General features: G+C 41.8%; 1 protein-coding gene across 2 annotated transcripts in view; it reads right to left on the reverse strand.

Annotated features, from left to right (window-relative positions):
- The window catches only part of MEIS2 (Meis homeobox 2), a 234,817-nt gene that overhangs the window by 4,257 nt on the left and 210,553 nt on the right, over positions 1–20,007 (reverse strand). For both annotated transcript variants that reach the window (XM_004712690.4, XM_004712687.3), the window contains exon 9: positions 486–544. In XM_004712690.4, the coding sequence (XP_004712747.1) occupies positions 486–544 (59 nt within the window). The remainder of the gene's footprint in view (positions 1–485; positions 545–20,007) is intronic.

The following is a 20,007-nucleotide window of genomic DNA, read 5'->3' on the forward strand; positions in this document are numbered from 1 at the left end:
AAAAAAATGCTGGCAATGCAGCAAGTCAGACTTTAATAGCATCTGATGAAAAGTCAAGCAAATGAATAGATACAATGAGTTTAACAGGGAATGAATGCTATGGGAGTGAAAGCAAGGCACACACCAAAGAGTTATGGGTAGCGAGAAAATGAGAGTGTGCTAATGATTGGAGGCAGACAAGCAATGAGTAATTCCAGAGCTCACAGTCAAACAAACTGCTTGTGGCACTAATACTTGTGCCCAATTACCAATTCAGAAAGAATATAAAAAGCAGTTTCAGTAGAGTCCGGGTGGGAAATCTCCAATTAGCACCAATTAGTGAAGTTGCTTCCTAGAGAGGAATTCTGGGGAAGGTAAGAAAGAAAGAAAATCTCCCAGAATTCCTGGTGGAAGCATTTATTTGCCAGGTGATGAAATTCCCGAAGAAGAACTTGATGAGGATTTGTGCCTGTGGACCTTAAACATGGATACTAGTTGGAACTTGCCTGCTCGATTTGACTGGTCAATCATGGGCTGTACTATTCTCCTCCGGGCATTAATAAACCTGGAACAGAAGAGACAAGTCCAGTCATCAAACACAATTTCTGTGCTCTGTGAACACCTTTTCATGACTGCTGCAGAGAATACAACACAGCGCAGCATGTAGAGAGAGATCTGTTTAATTTAAAGGCAATTTTCCCCCCAAGGGTTCAAAAACGAGTTGACTGGATGATCTCCATCAATAGGCAAACTCCAAGTCAATTTGCTAGCATGGCTCGGGGAGGGAAAAGAAAAAGTCCTGCAACCAAACTTCTATTAATCTGTAATTGCACTTCTGCTTCTTAAACATGTAGGAATCTAGTTAAAGTTCACAGCCTGGAGGATTCCCCCACCCCGCCCCGCCCCCTTTCCCTAAAGTCCTGAGCGCAGGGAGACCCAGCGTCCCCTTGCAGCTGGTCATAAATGGAGACCAGGCTCTGGCACTCTGCTTTCACAAGGTATTGTTAGGTCAGCAAAGCCATCAATTAGGCTGTCTGAAGTTTTATCACCAACACAGCAGTAATAAGTGCTGGCCAGAATGGCTTCTGCTCTTCGGCAACTCCTGCAGTTTAAGCCTGTAAAGTTAGGGGTCATTTAGAGGTCAGTGCCAGTTGGGGGCAGCCTTTCTAACCTAAGCTGGGACACCCAGGGCAGAGGATAAGGTAACTGCCAACCATAAACCCAGCCACCTTTCAACCCACTGCAAAGACAGAGCCTCAGGTACACATGGTTGATATTAGAGCCCAAAGAAACATTTTCAAATCAGGTGGTGGCTGAATCCCAGGAATGTAAAGAGAAGCAGTTATTTCATCTAGGAAGCCTGGATCTAATTTGGTTGGAAATCCAAAAATAAGTGCCTACTTCATGTTAATTTAATGCTTAATAATGCCCATCAAATATTCATGGACAAACAGAGTAAGATAAGAAATCACCCTTCTTTCTCCAAAGTTAATAAAAACAAGACAATTTTCAACCATTTGAGAGTCACCGCTGTCCCTCTAGAAGCCCTGGTAGGGTGGTGGTTGAAGTCCTTTGGCTGGGAACCCCAAAGTCCACGGGTTTGAAGCCAGCAGTCACTCATTACACAGGAGAAGGATGGTGCAGTCGGCTTCCGTAAAGATTTGTAACCTAGGGGCTGTCAATTGGAAACGAGACCAGGGCAGTGGTTCTGTTTACGGATGTTGTTCTTGTCCCTCCACATTTTATGCCATGGATGCCCCCAGACTGTGAAGCGTCCGCACAGGATTCATGGGCAGTGTCTTTTGAAGGGGCTAAGCAGAGGGGAGCTGTCGAACACATTCTCCCAGGGAGCTTCAAAATGTTCATGGGAAAGTGGAAATAAAGAGATTCTAGTATTTTCCCACATATTTCCTAGTACTTTGAAGCCTCCTCATCTACCCTGTTTCCCCGAAAGTAAGACATCCTCTGAAAATAAGACCTACTTACAGTTTTGACTCTCGCTGAAATATAAGGCACCCCCCGAAAATTAGACCTCCCCGAAATTAAGGCCCCCCGAAGCTACCGTAACTCTGGACTCTAGTGGCGGGCACAGCTCACTGTTGGCCACAGCACAGCCGGAGCAGACAGGAAGTGCGAGGTCTCTTTTAATAAAACAAAAAACAATAAATGTGTACCGTATTCTTCTTCATGGAAAAATAATACATCCCCTGAAAATAAGACCTAGCGCGTCTTTGGGAGCAAAAATTAATATAAGACACTGTCTTATTTTCGGGGAAACAGGGTAGCTTAGTGGTCCCTTGAAAATAGGACACTTTTCAATATTTCCCATTTTAAATCGTACGTTCTAGGGGGCTTCGTGATGAACGAGCCTGAGTGGAGCCACAGGCAGGAACTGAAAATCCATTCTTTGAAATTAGGCAGAAAAATCCCAGTGTCTGTTGTCAGGCTTTGCATTCCTACGAAGTTGACCTCCCTTCCGAGGCCGAGGCTGGCCAGCCCACACACTGGTCTGTGCCCCCTATGAGCTCTCTAGTGGGTATACAATTAGGCTGATGACTTAAGAGCCACCAGAAAGCTGAAGGAGTCTTTTGCATATGGTGTTTGTTTGAAAAACACGAAGTTCTCCACGACTTAAGAAAGTATAGTTCAGTTGTCAAACCTGCTGCATCGCCCTCGGCATGCAGGGAAGAAATGACAGGCTCAGGAGAGGTGAGTGAGCACAGGAGTTGAAATTGCACTTAGATTGCCAACCCTCCACTTTGCGTGTTACCCAGGGCTATCTGACCAAACGATCACGGCTTCCAGAAGCATCCTCAGTTCGGAAGAGGAATTGAAGTAGCTTTTCTTTCTCCACTGCATTTATTGGGATTACCTCCCAGGAACTCTTTAAATCAGCTCAAGTGAAGATCGATTGAGGTGATCAGAAGAGCCAGTGAAACCTTTTCTCTCCAGGTTTCCAACACCAGAGACACATGGCACGGGCTTGGAACCTCTGTTTATGGGCAGCGAAGCCCTATTGTCTTTGTCTATGGGCCAGCTCTTTAGGTGAAATGAATTGCTACTTTCCCCCCTTCTTAATTTCACCCTTTTATTCTTTTATTATTTACATCTGGAGGTTGTTCCCTTATTTACGTCTTTCTCTCCAGTTCTCCCAAACACTCCCTTACTCACAGAGCTGCAAGGCATCATGGTTCTTAGTTCTCAGCAGGGGAACTCCACACTGTCTTCAAACAAATAATTACGGGGAAGGTTAGAGGTTCACTCAAAGGTCATTTCTTTGGCTACTCGTCAGAATGTTTACATTAGTAAAAATGGGGTCCCGCTCATTCCACGGGGGATGCACAACAATGCAGAACATTAAAAAAGCATTCTGTGTCCTAGCAGGTCTTTATGGAAGCGCTGAACTTGGGCATGCCACTCCAGTACAACATTTTCAACTAGTTACCATGGCATGGATTGGATGTTCACCAGCAGTTAAGGAAATAGCCTGTCTTTGCCCAGTCCTACTGAACAAACAGGGGCAGGGCCCCTGAAGGTTTTCACCAGATCCCTTTATTTACTAAAGGCAGTAGAGATTTCACTGCTGCTGCTGTTGCTGCTTGGCCCCCACCCCCAACTTGGGATCCATGTGGTCTTTCTGAATTTGTGTTCTTGAACTGTATCTTTCAGATATTGCTATTTTGGGGGTGCCAGCTTCATAGTTCTATCACATTCTTTCAAATAACAAACATTAGAAAATATATAATCCTTCATTCCCCACCCCCTCACCAAAATCGTTTAGCAATTGTCTGCTCCTCTGATCTTGGGACATCTTATAAATCGCTTAGATGTTGTCATGAAAATTAATATTCAGTGAATGAACTTGAAGAAAACTTTGACAAGTTAAGCAAATAAAATTACTCCAAGATACTTAGAAAATACATGGAGCTATATAAAATGAAGCCAATTAAATGAGAGATTAAAACAATCAAACCAGGAATCATTTTTATTTATTTATTAGTAAGGATAAAATTTCTATACCTGGTAATTCCCAGAAATATATAACATGAAATTTTTCATCCTTAATTTTCAAATGACCTTCACTCAATGCTGAAGTAGTAGACACAACACATTTAGAGTCTATGTAAAATGTGAAAGTTCTAAGTTGGAAATCAACTGAAACTTCACTTTTTCGAGGGCCAACCTCCATTCATATGGAAAAATGCAACTTGCTGGTTCAAAGACAAAAGACTTGTCTTAAAAAGGTTTCTTGGATATTAAATGGGTCTTACAAAATAACATTTTGATGAGTTAAGTGTAAATGAATCAGACACATATGGATTAAGTTATCCTTGAATTTCACACGGGTTTAAAAAATAAGGGGAAAAGAGGGTCTTGGCAAAAACATTTTGGACTTTGCCAAACCCAAAACATTTCAAAAATTGCTGAAGACATCCAACTAACCAAAATGCAGCAAGCTGCACCCAACTTTAATGAGAAACCCCACAAGTTATTTCCAATCCAAAAGCTGTGAGTTTTTTCATCTGTATCTGATATTAAAAAAAAAAAAATTCTCTCAAGTTTTAATGTCATCCCAGAATGATTCTGAAGTTCAGAGGACATATAATATATACTTCTGTACTGGCATAAGTATCTTGACCCTAAGCTATAAAGTCTTCTTGGACATCAAATTGCTCTTACAAAGATTCTGAGTACAATTTGTATGTAAAATGCATCACATATGATATATGTCATAAATAAAATGTGTTACGAAGCTTAGTGCCTTAGAGAAAAATTTCATTAGCTTCATTGTGACTTTTTTAAGGACTACAGATAATTCCATTAGTGACTCCTCCGGGAATGAGTACCCTAAAGTGCCCTACTTCCATTGATTTGTACTGAGCACCAAGTTAATATCCAGGCTGAGGCAAAAGCTCTCGAGACCATCCACTAAGACCACAAACTTTCTCTCTAAATTTCACTGAAATAGCAAGCACGTTAGAACACGCGATCCCTAAAAATTATATACTACGACTGTGAGTGTAAAAATAAACTTAATTACCGAAATAAATTCAACGACTTTCCAAGAATCACGAGGCCATTCTGAGTGAACTTCAGAGAGAAGAGAATCCAGTAAAGAGAATACAGCCAAGATAGCAAAATAGGGCGGTGATTCCATCGCCCTGGAAAGATACCTCTTGGAGACCATGTTCCCACACAAGAGTTGAACTTTCAGCTTCGCCTCCTTTTCTGCACGCTGAAATCTGACCATCACTTTTCTTGTAAAGGCTTTTCACTGCAAAGCATAGTTCCGACTGAGAGAAGTAGGGTTAGGTGTCAGTTCTGAGTCTGGGTGGCTCCTCCCTCACCCGCAACCCTCTTTCTCTCTTCTCCTCCGCTTTTAAAAGAGCTGATAAATCCCTTCTTTCTGGTTCACTAACTTCGTGCCACACCTGGGAACCAACTCCTTTGGACAGCATTCCTTTTGTTAGCGAGTGCAGGCCGCCATGGAGCCCCCTGGAAGGCCGCCAGCCCGGAACCCTCCTCGGCAGAGTCAAGGATTGGCAGACTGAAGCTTTTCCAAGGCTTCCTTTGGCCAAGGCATGGGGCTGCACTGTGGAAGAGGGAGCAGATCAATTTGGAAAAGGTGCGGTAGGCTCCTTGGTGACGCGGGTCAGGTTAAGAAACGGAAAGCCTAGCTCCTGCACTTCCTTCGGCCCTGGGACTCATCAGCGAGGATGCTTCCTCCCAGCAGCTTGCTACTGGTTGGGGCTTCAAACAATGAGGCTTCAGCCTTGGCAAGACAGTTACCAAGTCCCTTCATTTTTCCCTTAGTTCACACATGCATACACACAAAAGCAAGTCTTTTTCTGTCCTGTGGTTATGGCTAAGAATGCGGTTTTCTCAGTAAGATACATTAAGATGATTAAATCAGTGGATTAAGCCCTTGAACCTCTACCTCGACACACCAGGACTGAGTCATGTTGAAAAGATAAGCTTTTCACTGTGGTCAGATAACAGGTCTTTTCTCTCCGCCAACTGTGAGCAAAGTAAATAAATGAGTGAGAGCCATAGGCGGTGTGGGGACATATTCGTAGGGCTTAATGAATTCCCTTGAGCAGTTGCTTAATTTAAGGAGCCTGGTGACACCATGGGTTAAGCATTGGGCTGCCAACCAACCACGAGGTAAGCTGTTCAAAGTCGCCGGCTGCTCTGGAGGAGGCAGACGAAGATGTGTGTTCTCATTAAAATGCAGAGTTTCGGAAATTCTAAGGAGCAATTTTACTCTATTCTATACGACAGGTCTGAGTTGGAATCAGAGTAGCTTTCAGTAAAGATTAATGAGGGGGTGCTCAGACATTTGTGAAAAACGCCATTGTCTTTCAATTATATTTTCCCCTTGTAGAATTTGACAAGTAGGCTTACCCACATAACTGAAAACACAGGAATTGTAGGTTCATAAGCTTATCATAATACTCTGGGATCACAGACATAGTCGGGTAAACCTAGGAATACCGTGAGTGTTGTTAGGCTCTGTCCCGTAGGTTCGGCCGCATGGCATTCACAGGCGCCCAACCCATGCCGAGTCCTCACCTGCCTGGCTGGTGGAGCCCATTGTGGCAGCCAGGTTCCATCCGTGTCCTGGAGGGTCTTCTTTGTCACCGAGTCTCCACCAAACATGATGTCCTTCTCCAGTTACTGGGTCCCTCCCAGTAACACGGCTGAAGTACATCCTTCCTTGGAAGCAGCATTCCAATTATCCTTCTGAGACAGAGTCGTTCGCTAGCAGTGTAGAGTCAACAGTCTTCACTAACATCATGCTTGAAAAGACACCGATTCTTCTTGTGCCTCCTTCTTTATTTTCCAGCTTTTGCATGTGTGTGAAGGAATGGAAAATACCATAGCGTGGGTTCGGCGTACCGCAAGCCTCAAAGGGGTATCTTTGTTTCCAACACCTTGTTTAGAGAAGTCTTCCGCAGCAGATTTGCACCGTGCAGTTATGCACCATTTGACTTCTTGGCTGCTGCTTGCATGGGCATTGATTGTGGATCTAAGGAAAGTGAAATCCTTGACAGCTTCAGTGTTTTCTCCATGCTTCATCCTGTTGAGTCTGTTGGGAGGATTTTGGCTTCTTTATGCAGCAGAGCAACCCCTACCAAGGCTGTAGTCTTTGGTCTTCATCAGGAAGTGCTTCAAGTCCTCTTCGCTTCCACCGAGCAAGGTGGTATGCTCTGAATCTTGTGGGTTGTAAACGAGTCTTCCTCCAATGCTGATTCATTCTTCTTCATTTAATACAGCTTCTCAGAAGATTTGCACAGCATGCATATCGAATTAAACATGGTGAAAGGGCATAACCCCGACACACACCTCTCCTGACTTTAAACCATGCAGTAATCTCTGTCCTCTTTGAACAACTGCTCTTGGTTTAAGTACAGGTTCTCTTTGAGAACAACTGAGTGTTCCACAATACCTGTCGCCAGAATCTGTCATGATCCACATAGTTGAATACCTTTTAATAGTCACTAAAACAAAGGTAAATATATTGTTTGTTATTCTGTGCTTTCAGCCAAAATGCATCTGGCAGCAGCAATGATATCCCTCATTTCACATCCTCTTTTCAATCTGCCTTGAATTTCTGGCAGTTCCCTGTCCATGAACTGCTACAACTGTTGTTGAATCATCTTCAGCAAAATTGTACTTGCTTGGGATATTATTGATTGTATTTGAGAATTGGTCCTTATTTTATTGGACCACCTTTCTTTGGAATGGTACATATATTGATGTCTTCTCACTGGTTGCCCAGGTAGCTGTCTTCCAAATGTCTTGGCATAGACTGGTGAATGTTTCCAGTGTTCCATCTATTTATTGAGACATTTCAATTGGCATTTTGTCAATTCCCATATCCTTCCTTTTCACGAATGCCTTCAGCGTAGCTTGGACTTTTTTTCAATACCATTGGTTCTCGAGCATATACTATACTTTCCACAATGACAGAACATCAACCAGTTCTGTGTCCCTTGAGTAGTGGTTCAGACAGACATGAGAGACCCTGAGCAAAATGACCAAGTCGATGATGCTGATTATCTTTGGTAGCCTTCTACTGGATTCCTTCAATATTATTCCTTGAATCGAATTCTTCCTAAAGCTATGAGGACCCACATAAACTCTTTACTAAAATAACCAGTGCTAGGCAAGCCCTTCTCAATTACTGTCCCATATTCTAGACTTTTCCATATAGCAATGTATTTTCTTCCATTTGACTTCTGATCATGTGTCAGTTGGCCTAATCTGCCCATGCCTTGATTTATTTCTTATAGTAATATAAAGTAATCAGGTCAGGATTGTTGTTAAGATAAAGGGAGATCATTGTATGTAACATCCTTGACACAGTGCTTAACCGAAACCAGTCAGTGAGAAAACATTTACCATAGAGTCTTCTCTGACTAATTTAACTTCATCAGTGTCAAAGATGAACTTGCCCCAGGGGGTTCACGCTGGCTGATCTTTTGGAAGTAAACTGCCATGCCTTTCTTCCGAGGTGCCCCTGGGCAGCCATGCTAACTATTACACCACCTAGGGACTCCTGGAACACATCAAGGATTCATTAGATATTAGCTTATCATTAAAATGGCCTCTCCCCTTGGACTCTGTTCATTCATAGGTTAAAAATGAAGAATTACTGGGTGATTATTAAATCTATGCTGGGCTGATAACAGGGAAATAATATGTTACCCCCCTTCAGGTACAATGTGCCCATGTGGTAGGTCCTTTCTAGCAATCATGACTTACTACAAATGTCTAAGTAATGGCTATGGGGGAATTTTAGATAGTCCAGCAGGTATAAGAAACTCTGATTTAAGAGAAAAAGAAGAAGAAAAGACTCTGGTGGCATACAGGCTGCATGTTTGGTTGCTTTCTGTTAAAAAAGGTTGGCAGTTTGAACTCACCCAGCAACTCAGCAAACGAAAGGCACAGAATCTTGTCCTGCAAGGATTACAGTCTACAAAATCCTATGGGGTGGTTCTACTTTGTCATATGGGGTCTCTACACATCAGAAATAGATGCTATGGCACTTGCTAATAACAACAACAGAGCGGGCCTACGGGGTGGAGGAAAGGCAGTGGGATGAACTCTTTTGGAATCATACTCTCTAGACCAGGGAGCCTCAAACTTTTTAAACAGGGGGCTAGTTCACTGTCCCTCAGACCCGTTGGAGGGCCGGACTACAGTTAAAAAAAAAACTATGAACAAATTCCTATGCACACTGCACATATCTTATTTTGAAGTAAAAAAAATGGGGCAAAAACACCCGGCGGGCTGGATAAATATACTTGGCGAGCCACATGTGGCCTGCGTGCTGTAGGTTGAGGACCTCTGCTCTAGACCCTGACTACTCTAAATAAGGTCCATGTACCAGCAGCATCAACATCTTCGAGTTTGTTAACCAAACCAAAAACCAAACCCACTGCCATGGAGTTGATTCTGACACCTAGTATCTTTTTTTTTTACAGATTAAAAATTTTATTTATTTATTTATTTAAAATCATTTTATTAGGGGCTCATACAAGACACCTAGTAACTTTATAGGACAGACTAGAACTGATCCTTGGGGTTTTTGAAACGGTAGATCTTTACTGGAGCACACACCATCATCCTCTTTCTCCTGTGGGACAACTGATAGGTTTGAAGCACTGCCCTTGAAGTTCCCAGCCCAATATTTATCCCAGTGTTAGAAAGGCAGAAATGTTGAATCTCAAGTTCCACCCTGAATCTGAATCTGTATTTTAAAACCTCTCCAGGTGATCTATGAACATTTTGCTTTAGTCACCTGCCTGCCAAATCGATGATCTCTAAGAATAGATGCTTCCAAAGATCAAGAGGCAGTAGATCATGGCTGTGGAAAGGAATGCACTTTTCTCTATAGGTAACCTGCTTCTAAACAATCTTGTACACAATGGCTTTGGCAACAAACTTTTTGTAATAATTTTATTCTCTCTACGCTTCTCAAAGGAAAAGTTGGGACCCTAAGATCTTTTTGTGGAAACTGAGGTTACCTTCAAGAATAAATGGGGAGGGAAATAAAGTAGTAGATTTCACTACCTTTAAATTTTTTTCTTCACCTACTTATGTCCTTAAAAATAAGTATGATTATTTTTATAGTCCTAAAAAGTTGAAAGGTTATATGGAAAATATGGCATCTTGGTTAACTAAGGCTTATCTATGGCCCATAGTGGAAACTTCTTACCAGAAGCATTTGAGAAATTTCTACTCAGAAAGGGAATTATCTCTTATTTCCTTTATAATGCTGAGCAACAGTAAACACTATTCTGTGACAGTAATCACATCTGATGGCACATAACAAAACATCCCAGCAGGTTCTGACTTTTGAAGCACTCTGCTCTTACAGAATGCCATCAGATTATTCATATGTGGCTATTTATCATGCACTATAAAAGTGATCTTTCAAAGCTCCTTGAAAGCAGGGAGGAGAAAACACTCAAACTTCCTTAGCTATTCATATCTAGAATCTATCCTCTTAAAGATAAAACACGAAGTCAATAGACATAAGGTGTAGTATATTACCTCACCCTGTACACGATTTATTGCAGATGGACATCAACTAGAAACTGAATTACTTTGAAAGTTTTACTATGGACATTAAAATTCCAGCTCTCTCCATTAATACACCTTATTGGGCTTCTGAGAACAACTTTTTGCAGGTATGGAAGGCATGTCCACAACTTTCAATTCCACCAGCCTCAAAAGAAGGAATGATCGTTTTGAAAATTGCCAATTACCTGTGCAGCAACCCTATAGCCCGAGCAGACTTTTAAAACCAACCAGCCACTTGACACTCAGTTACATGCATTCTTAGCCCATTCCCATTATGTTTCTCGACATTTACTAATTCACTCTAAGAGAAGATCCCGACAAATTTAGTATGCTTTTAGCTTTCATGAACACCTTTGATTGAAGTACTAATTCTCTATCCCACTTCTCAGTAGAAACCACCTAAGCATTAACTTGTCCAAAATGCACCAGGCTGTTTCGCAATTCTGTAGTAGATATGTTTGAAGAGATCAAGGTGCACTCACATGCCCTGTGCTATGGATAACTCTCTGATTAGCTTGTCATCTGCTCCGAAGAAGATGTAGGCTGATTCTCCCATACAGTCTAGCAGGCCAGCTGTTAGCTGCCTGTCAAGCCCTCAAGTGGACAAGTAGTCCAGGAGCAAAAATGTCACTCCTTTGATCTGGCAAGGAGCAGCTGCTGATTTATAGAGTAGGACTTTGTTCTTCCATTCTATTTTACTTTCTTTCCTCAGGCAGAGCCACAAAATCCAGGAGAAAAAAAAGTGCCGTTCCCAGCAACATCAACAAGCTCTGACAACTGCACCAGAGTTTTTCTTGGCCCTAACAAAGCTTTCAGGCATCTCCTTTGACGCTCCCCTTCCCCTTCCCCTGTTCTCCCCCCTCCCTATTTTTTGCAATGCGGTAGTTATTGTTTAATTCAGCTTCTGTAAATGGAATGGACTGTGGCCAGCAAGCCTGGGGCATAAACACACCTGTCTGAAAGAAGCCTTATTGTAGCTACCATCTACAAGCAAGCTCGCATGAACCATGCGGTCCCGAGTTCAGAAAGAATGCCCCATTTTTCTTGACAGCAAATTTTACCCTAAGTGAGTTTCTATTTTTGGTGCCACCAACCTATGAAGACCACATTTGAACTGTTTCCTCTCGGATGGCATTGCACTCTTTAAATCAGAGAGAAAAAAAGATTAGGTAGGAAATACACTTTCTTTTCTTTTTTTTAACTTGTGAGCAAACAGATCCATCAAAAATGTTTATTCGCTGTCTATAGGATCAATCATTACAAGCTAAACTAAACATCCAGGAAGGCTTTCCCAACTGGATCATCAAAGACATCATAATGCTGATTTCATTACTCTTGATTTATACTGACACAGTCTTCCCTAAGTAATAAACACAGAAGATGGGGGCGGGAGGCGGGTAAATCAACCACAAAATCTACATAAAGCATGTGCATTGTCTTGTGAGAATTAAACTGGTTTCAAATGCATGCTCCTGTTCTCAAATGGATAAATCCGTCAGGGTAGAGACATCCTGTCAACTAAGTGAGGACTTGACAGAATGCAGCTCGGAGACATATTTTGAGAAGTCATCAACCATATAAGGGAGTCCCCCCAAAATAAAAATAAAAAAATTAAAAATGGAAAAGCGCTCTACTGGGCAGAGCTTTTTGTAGTATGCATTTTTCCCACTAGGCCAGTACCGTGCAACTGGCTCTCAGTTAGTACACCCAGTGGCGTCATCTAGGAAGGTTCTCTCTGGTGACTGAATTTTAAAAATAAAAGCAGTTTATTTCTTTCTCTTTAAAAAAAAAAAATCATTTTACTGTGGGCTCACACAGCTCTTATCACAATCCATCAGTCCATCCATCCACCCATCCATCCATCCATCCATCCATCCATGTGTCAAGCACATTTCTATATTTGTTGCCATCATCGTTCTCAAAACATTTGCATTCTACTTGAGCCCTTGGTATCAGCTCCTCATTTTCCCCCTCCCTCACCTACCCTCCCTCATGAATCCTTGATAATTTATAAATTATTATTATTTTTTCATGTCTTACACTGACCGATGTCTCCCTTCACCCACCTTTCTGTTGTCCATCTCCTTGCAGAGGAGTTATATGTAAATCATTGTGATCAATTCCCCCTTTCTCCCCCCACCTTCCCCTTCCCCTCCTGGTATTGATACGTTCCTTATTGGTCCTGAGGGGCTTATCTGTCCTGGATTCACTGTTGTTTCCAGATCTTATCTGTACCCATGCACCTGCTCTGGTCTAGCAGATTTGTAAGGTAAATTGGGGTCATGATAGTGGGGCAGGGGGGAGGAAGCATTAAAGAACTAGAGGAAAGTTGTATGTTTCATCAGTGCTATGCTGCACCCCTGACGGGCTTGTCTTTTCCTCATGACCCTTCTGTAAGGGGATGTCCAATTGACTACAGATGGGCTTTGGGTCCCCATTCCACACTCCCCCTCATTCACAATGAAAAAAGAAGCAGTTTCAACCTCGTTTTTGTGCTGGCCAATTTAGGAGAACAGCATGCAGCTGTGAAATTTTGTTTCCCCGCTCAGGAAAAATGCCACAGAAACTGTTGTGATATTGACCACAGCTTACAAGGACAGTGCTATGGGGAAAGCTCAAGTGGTTTTCTCATTTCAAAAAAGGTGAAATGTTGATTGATGAACAACTCTCATTCTGGACTCCCATCAAGTTCCCAAGTGTACCAAAATGTCGACAAAATTCATGCACTTGTGCTTGAAGTCTGAAGACGACAGACCAGTGAAGAAATGGGGAAGTTTTCTGGACCATCTTGGAGTTTGGCTCAGCAAATTTTAACGAAAGATTGGGGAATGAGGAGGTCGCTGCAAAATGTGTGCCCCAGGTTCTGACTGAGCAGGAAAAAGGGTCTCGAGTGGAAACATGCTGTGCTTTGACAGAACAGCTCCAAGGTGACCCAGATGTTTTTCTCCAAGGTCATTACTGGTGAGAAGACATGGTGCTATTCTTAGGACCCCGAAAGCAAACATCATTCAAGCCAGTGGAAGACGCCATCGTCACCTCACCCCAAAAAAGCTTGTAAAGTGAAATCAACGATCAAAATGATGCTCATTTGTTTTTGTTTTTAATGTGAGGGGGATAGTGCATTTGGAGTTTGTTCCACCAGGTCAGACTGTTAATCAAACTTTCTATGAAGAGGTTCTGAAAAAATTGCATAATAGTGTGTGACAAAAAAGGCCTAATTTGTGGCAGACAGGGGACTGATTGGCTTTGTCACAACAATGCACCTGCTTACACAGCCATCTCACAGTGCCAGTTTTGGGCAAACAACAGCATGCCTCTCTTGTCCCACACACCTTACTCACATGACCTCACTCTGTGGAACTTCTTTTTGTTTCTGTGCATGAAGATGGACATGAAAGGACCACAATTTCAGTTTGTACAAGAGGTGAAGGAAAAAAATGAGGAGGTGCTGTCAGCCATCCAAACAGATGAGTTTGAAAAATGCTTCCAAGAATGGAATCGTTGAATTGACAAATGTATTAAGTGTATGGGAAGGTGATAAGTACTTTGAAGGTGGTAAGATTGTTTTGTAAAAAAAAAATTTAAATACCTAGCTTTGAAAAAAATTCCATTTTGAGGGGGGGCACCCCCTTGTATGGATGTACGCACACCTGGGAAAGTCAGAAAGCGCTGCTACTCGGGTTTCTGTTCTTGCCTGCATGCATTCGTCCCAAAGAAAACATGTTTTAAAATGCTCTGCAATCAGAGGATGGTTGCAGACAAGTCCTCTCAGTGTCACACTTGTTTTGGTTTCTTCGAGTGCCTTCAAATAAAAGGTCTAATCCCCTGGGGGAGACCCCAGGGCCAGTTAATTTCCAAGTAGAGCGAGAGGGGCTCAGAATGTTCTGAGAATTCCTCTTTCGGCTTCTGGACGGCTGAGGATCCTTATGTTTGTTAGGAGGAGCCCCCGCGGTGCAGTGGTTACACGTTGGGCTGTGGTCTGCAAGGTCAGCAGTTGGAGACCAGCGGCCGCTCTGGGGAAGGAAAACGGAGCTTTCTCCTTTCATTAACAGAGTCGCAGACACTCACAGGAGTTTCTACCTTCTGCCCTGCCCTATGGGGTCATTATGAGTTGGCACCCACTCGATGGCAATGAGCTTGAGGATTATTGTTAGATTTTCTCCAAGGACACAAGATGATCAAGGGGCTCACTAAGAAGATATTTTGAGGATATTGAAAACTGTGCTAATGAAGAAAAGGGCAGGACAGTTTCACTTAGAAAGCCCGCCGCCCCCATCACAATGCACCTGTTTCTTCTTTGAGGATAGCAAGGATGGCCCTATAAGAATTCCATTGAGAAACTTTACCCCATCCATCCTCCAGCCCAGGTCTTGATCCTTCAGGCTCATTTTGTTCCCTAAACTCAAATAACATTTTAAAGAACACAATTTGCGCCCTCTGTGTTTGCCCAAACTGTTGTTTTGACTTGGCATAAATGCAAAAGCATAGGATTCTTTGTGGGGAGGTTGGAGAGAGAAACACCACCTCCAGAAGTGTACAGAACTCAGTGGAGGATATATTGAGAAACAAGAACTTCATATTTTGATAATTTTGTTTATAAAGACTTATTGGATTTTGCAGCAATAGTTTTGACTTATCCTCCTGTGCATGCGTGTCTACATATATGAGTAGTCTTCAATTCTAGGATAGTTAGACAGATTCCTGTACAGGTCAGAAATGGGTGGAATGCAGATAAGGAAAAATAAAAAATAATGGTTGTTTAGAAATCCTCCCTTCTACTCACACTGCCCATCAAACCATGTTTAAGGGCTTGCCCCATGCCCATACCAAACTCCTTTTAAAATTTCTAGAGAGCAAAGAGATTTTTCTTAGCCTTATTTCTTGATTTTACTCCATGTTGCCTTTTGATTGGTCAAAAGTTACTAAAACCCTATGTTCTCAATGTTTAGGGCACTGCTCTAGTAGATGGGGTCCCTGGGGGTGGGGTGCATCCCACTGAGAGCCTGAGTCCCAGGGGTGGAACCAGGGCTTGGGGTGGAAAGGAAAGCACACCCCACAATGGGTGATACGGCCCCCTAGGTGTTACTGGAGCCATCCCCGGAGCGGCAGAACTGTGCAGATACCTACACTTTATCTTGACTGTGAGATAGCAGCGTGGCGCAGCGGAAGTGTGCTGGGCCCACACCTTGGACTGTGAGCTAAAGTGTAGAAATATTTCATTGCCAGTGGGAGGTGCTGAGTAGTTTCTTTGTCAGAAAAGGAGGATGCAGGCCAAATAAGCTTGGGACACCATAGAGGCAACTACAGATGAACTTAAAGTGGATGTGCATCCTTTTATGGTTATAAGCAAAGTAGAATAATGTTCTATTGCTAGGACTCATGTACATCAGAACTGACCTGATGGCAGTCAGTTAGCAATCTGTTGAGATCGTACAAATTCCATTCCAGACCACCAGAATAAAGTGAATATTGAAATAAAGCAGATCGCATTCTATTTGTCTCCTAGTACATATTAGGTTATGCTTACACTATATGGTAGTCTATTGAGTATGCAAAAAAGCATTATGAAAAGTTTTAAATCTCATGAAAATTATGGCAAAGTAACACAGAAACACACCGTGAACACATGCTGTTGGAAAGATGGCGCTGGTAGACTTGTCCAGTACAGGCTTGCTACAAATTTTAACTTTGTAAAATATGTCAAGTCCAATGGACCCAAGGGCAATAAAGTCAGGTGTGTCTGTTTTCTATATTTAATACTTAATAAAAGGTAAGTTTAACCCCAAAATGAAGGCAGTCATATGTGTAATATACAATTATACATAATTGTTTAATATATATGACAACATTTATTTTAAAATTAGAAAAGGTAGCTCATGCCTTCAAAGATTTTTAATATCTATGTTCTTCAGAAACTGGAAAACAATTTGAAACCACAGAACAAGCACAAATCAAAATAGTCAATTCCCGAAGGAAGCAAGTTGATGCTGAATAAAAGCACAGAACACCGGACAGGGCAGGAAGCAGAAAACATAAAGAAAATGGGCTACATGAAGACCCGTAGGCAGACCAAGGGTGATTTGTGCAAGGCAGAGTAAAAGAATTGGGTTTAGAGTAGCACCTGGCTTGGGACTAGACAGAAGGTTAGGGTTAACAGACACACTGGGGGCGGTTCTTGAATACTCTGAATCACTTAAGTTATTGAATGGTGGAGTGATCAAATACAGTGTCTAAGGAAGGTTTTTTCCAAGAGCTATTTACAGGGTGAATTGAGAAGCTAGTGGATGAAAAGTTCCCTTAGATAAGGGAACTCTTGTCTAATCCAGGTACCAGGGGGAAATAAAGTGAGCTCAGATTAGGGTAGCAAACAACAACAACAAACAACAATACCTAGGACATTTGGCTTGGAGATCTGCTGATGAATTATGCTGAGGTCTTACAGGGGAGATGTAAATATAAGAAGAGAATTGACCTGCGACGCTAAAAATGCCACACTACACAGTTGACGACAACTGGTCCTGGAGGAGAAATTCCTATGTGCCGCAATGGGGGTAGCAAACTCAATTTTTAAAATGTTGCTTTTGAGTTGACTGTGGGACTTTCAGACTAAGAAGCTAGATCACCAAGATGTAGCGCTAAATTAGAAGGAACGTTTAGAAGCATCTTCAAAACTCCCAACTATGAGCTGCATATTGCAGCAGCAAGTACAATCAGTTGCCTGGCTTTCTTAAACCAAAACCAAAACAAACTAACAACAACAACAACCATCTTCACATATCCTCTAGATTCTAGAAGGCCCTCTCCCTAATCATGGCTGGCCACATCAAGTGTCAGTAAAATCCTTGTTTCCAAAACTTTGTTCTTAACTCCAGGTTCCTTTCTCATTCCCCATGAAGATAACACGTGACTAGAATTAGAAGTCCATGGTGATGACATATGTGTCATTCTGTGAGCTACTATGCACGCTGTGTTCTACTTCATCCTTAACAAGGGTGAATGTAGCGGATGTAGGAAAATACTAAGAGGGAGGCCTTTTTAAAACGAGAGCATAAGACAATTAAGAGCAGGCTTTCTCTAAGTAGTGACAACTAATTTAGGAGAGAATTGATAGGACCAAGTGTTATATTTAAAAGGGACTGCGTTATGTGTGATGGCTTCCAAATTGTGTCGTGTGTGTGTGTGTGTGTGTGTGTGTGTGTGCGCGCGCGCGCTCTCTTCAAACTATAGTTTTCTTCTCAAATGGATCTTTAAAGTGAAAAATCTAGCACTTCACCCAAAATGGTGTGGAAACAAAAGGTGCTCCATCTCTGGGCTTCAACTCGGACAGTCTCATCCCAGCGCTCCCAATCTAAAGCCACTTGGTGTTTGGAAGGAAGGTGCTATGCATGTGAATGTCCCCAGGGCCCTTGGTCTGTGGGGGTTCTTTTTTCTAAAGCAGCAGGGAATCCTTCAGAAGATGAGATTGGAATCCCAGAAGTGTTTGGATGGGTTATGCTCGTATTCTTTAAATTCTCCTGCTGCTTTGGAAGAAAGGATCTGGAAAAGGACACTTGCAGAAGGTGGCAATACTCTTAGGGTCCGGTATCAATACCACTGCTTTCTTTACACTGTAGCTGGGTCTCTTGCTGGAGAGACTTGTTTGAGATTTTAGCACTTCTAAAGCGAATCATAAGTGAGAAATCTCCTAGGTGTTAAACTTTAGAGTGGCTTCAACCCAAAATATGAAAAAGAAAAAAAAGAGAGAGATTAAAACACAGAAAATCAAATAACACTAAGAAAAAGATCCAACAAACAAAATAAGAGAAATAGCGCATGGATATTTCAGTCTTCCTGTAGATTTTACCCAGTTTCCACCAAATGTTATAGGACCAGCTTATATTGGCATCTTGTAAAAATGTCAAGGAAAGAGTTTCAGAGATCAAAAAATTTAAAGACACTTTAAGTAAACTGTCGTTTTAAATTACTGTAACTCTAACAATCTTTTAAGATTATTATGAAAATATGCTCTGTCAGGAAGCAAAAAAAATCTGTTCCTGAACATATGACTTACTGTCCTCACATTCATGATGTTCAATATCAAAGACTAAATTCCAAATAAAATTTTCTGACTGCATTTTATTAATGATGGATTAAACATCATTTACTTTAACACCACAGCCAGGTAGCACTCTGTCTTCTCCAGAAATGTGATGTGCAGGCTTTCCAATGTGACGGTATTATTACCCACAAAAGTTTTAGCATCATCCTGTAATCATAAAAGACATAAAATATATCTTTATAAACCACAAGAGACCTAGCAGGCCAGCAGTTATGCCACATCTGCTTTAGTCCTTAAACATTTCAGCTTTAAGGGGTTAGTGAGTGGATTTCCCTTGCCCCTGATTTGCAAAAAAATAAAGATATCAACCCTTTGATTACCGATATTCTACTCAAAGGTATAATCTCCAATAGACAAAGAAGTAAACACACCAACTTGACAATCCCTACAGCATATTCAGATTTCAAATCTCTTTTATCAGCATTTCCTAAAGCACTTTAAAGTACCCCCTAGAAACAGAAATGGTAGCATTGGCATCAGCTCCACTCTCACAGTAAAGATAAACATCCTAATTTATCAAAAAATTATTAAGAAATTAGTTGAGCTGTCACAGATTTTGCCACAGCAAAATTCTTTGTTATTACCACTGCAAAAATAGTGCATCTTAAATAAACTGTTTGGTGAATGAGTAACAGAACGAATGAATGAAAATCTTAGAACGAATTGAGAATTGAGATTCCAAGCACCCATGGGTGTTTTCTTGAGCTCATTTTCAAATGGCATAGCTGAATTCCTGATGAAATAATTTGCCCTAGGGCGGGGCAATGCTAAGACAGGCAATACATTATCTTTGCATTCAGAAACAACTAAAGATACAGATGAGATGTTAGTTTAAAAGCGTGATCCCATCTGGGCAACAGAAAAATCAGGCCAATGTTGAAAGCAGGTGTGAAGAAGAAAACCTTGATTTGGCAAAAACCTGAGACAGTAAGTAGTCTTTTCTAAACTAGGTAACAGTGCACCCAGTATGCAATTTGGCTATATGTGGGCCTGCTAAGGGTGGGTGAATTCAGCTGAGAGGGCAAGAAGAGTATTGGAATTGGGGTCAATGAGGTATTGTGAGTGTGAGTGTGAGTGTGTGTGTGTGTGTGTGTGTGTGTGTGTGTGTGTGTGTGTGTGTGTGTGCGTGCGCGCGTGCAGAGAAATGGAGGGTAGGAAGGGAAGTAGAAAGACTTCTAGGATGGAAAAAGAAAAAGGACGTTTTCTTAAAATACGTTTCTCCTCACTATGTCTTCCCAAGGAACTATTTCCCAAAATGTTATTCTGAGGGACACTGGTGCCAATAGACGTTTTTCCAGAGTAGGGGTCCTACACCCCATAAGTATAGAGAAAGCACT

Source organism: Echinops telfairi, unplaced genomic scaffold, assembly GCF_000313985.2.
Source record: "Echinops telfairi isolate 266 unplaced genomic scaffold, ASM31398v2 ScPeMD7_18;HRSCAF=68, whole genome shotgun sequence".
NCBI classification, from domain to species: Eukaryota; Metazoa; Chordata; class Mammalia; order Afrosoricida; family Tenrecidae; genus Echinops; species Echinops telfairi.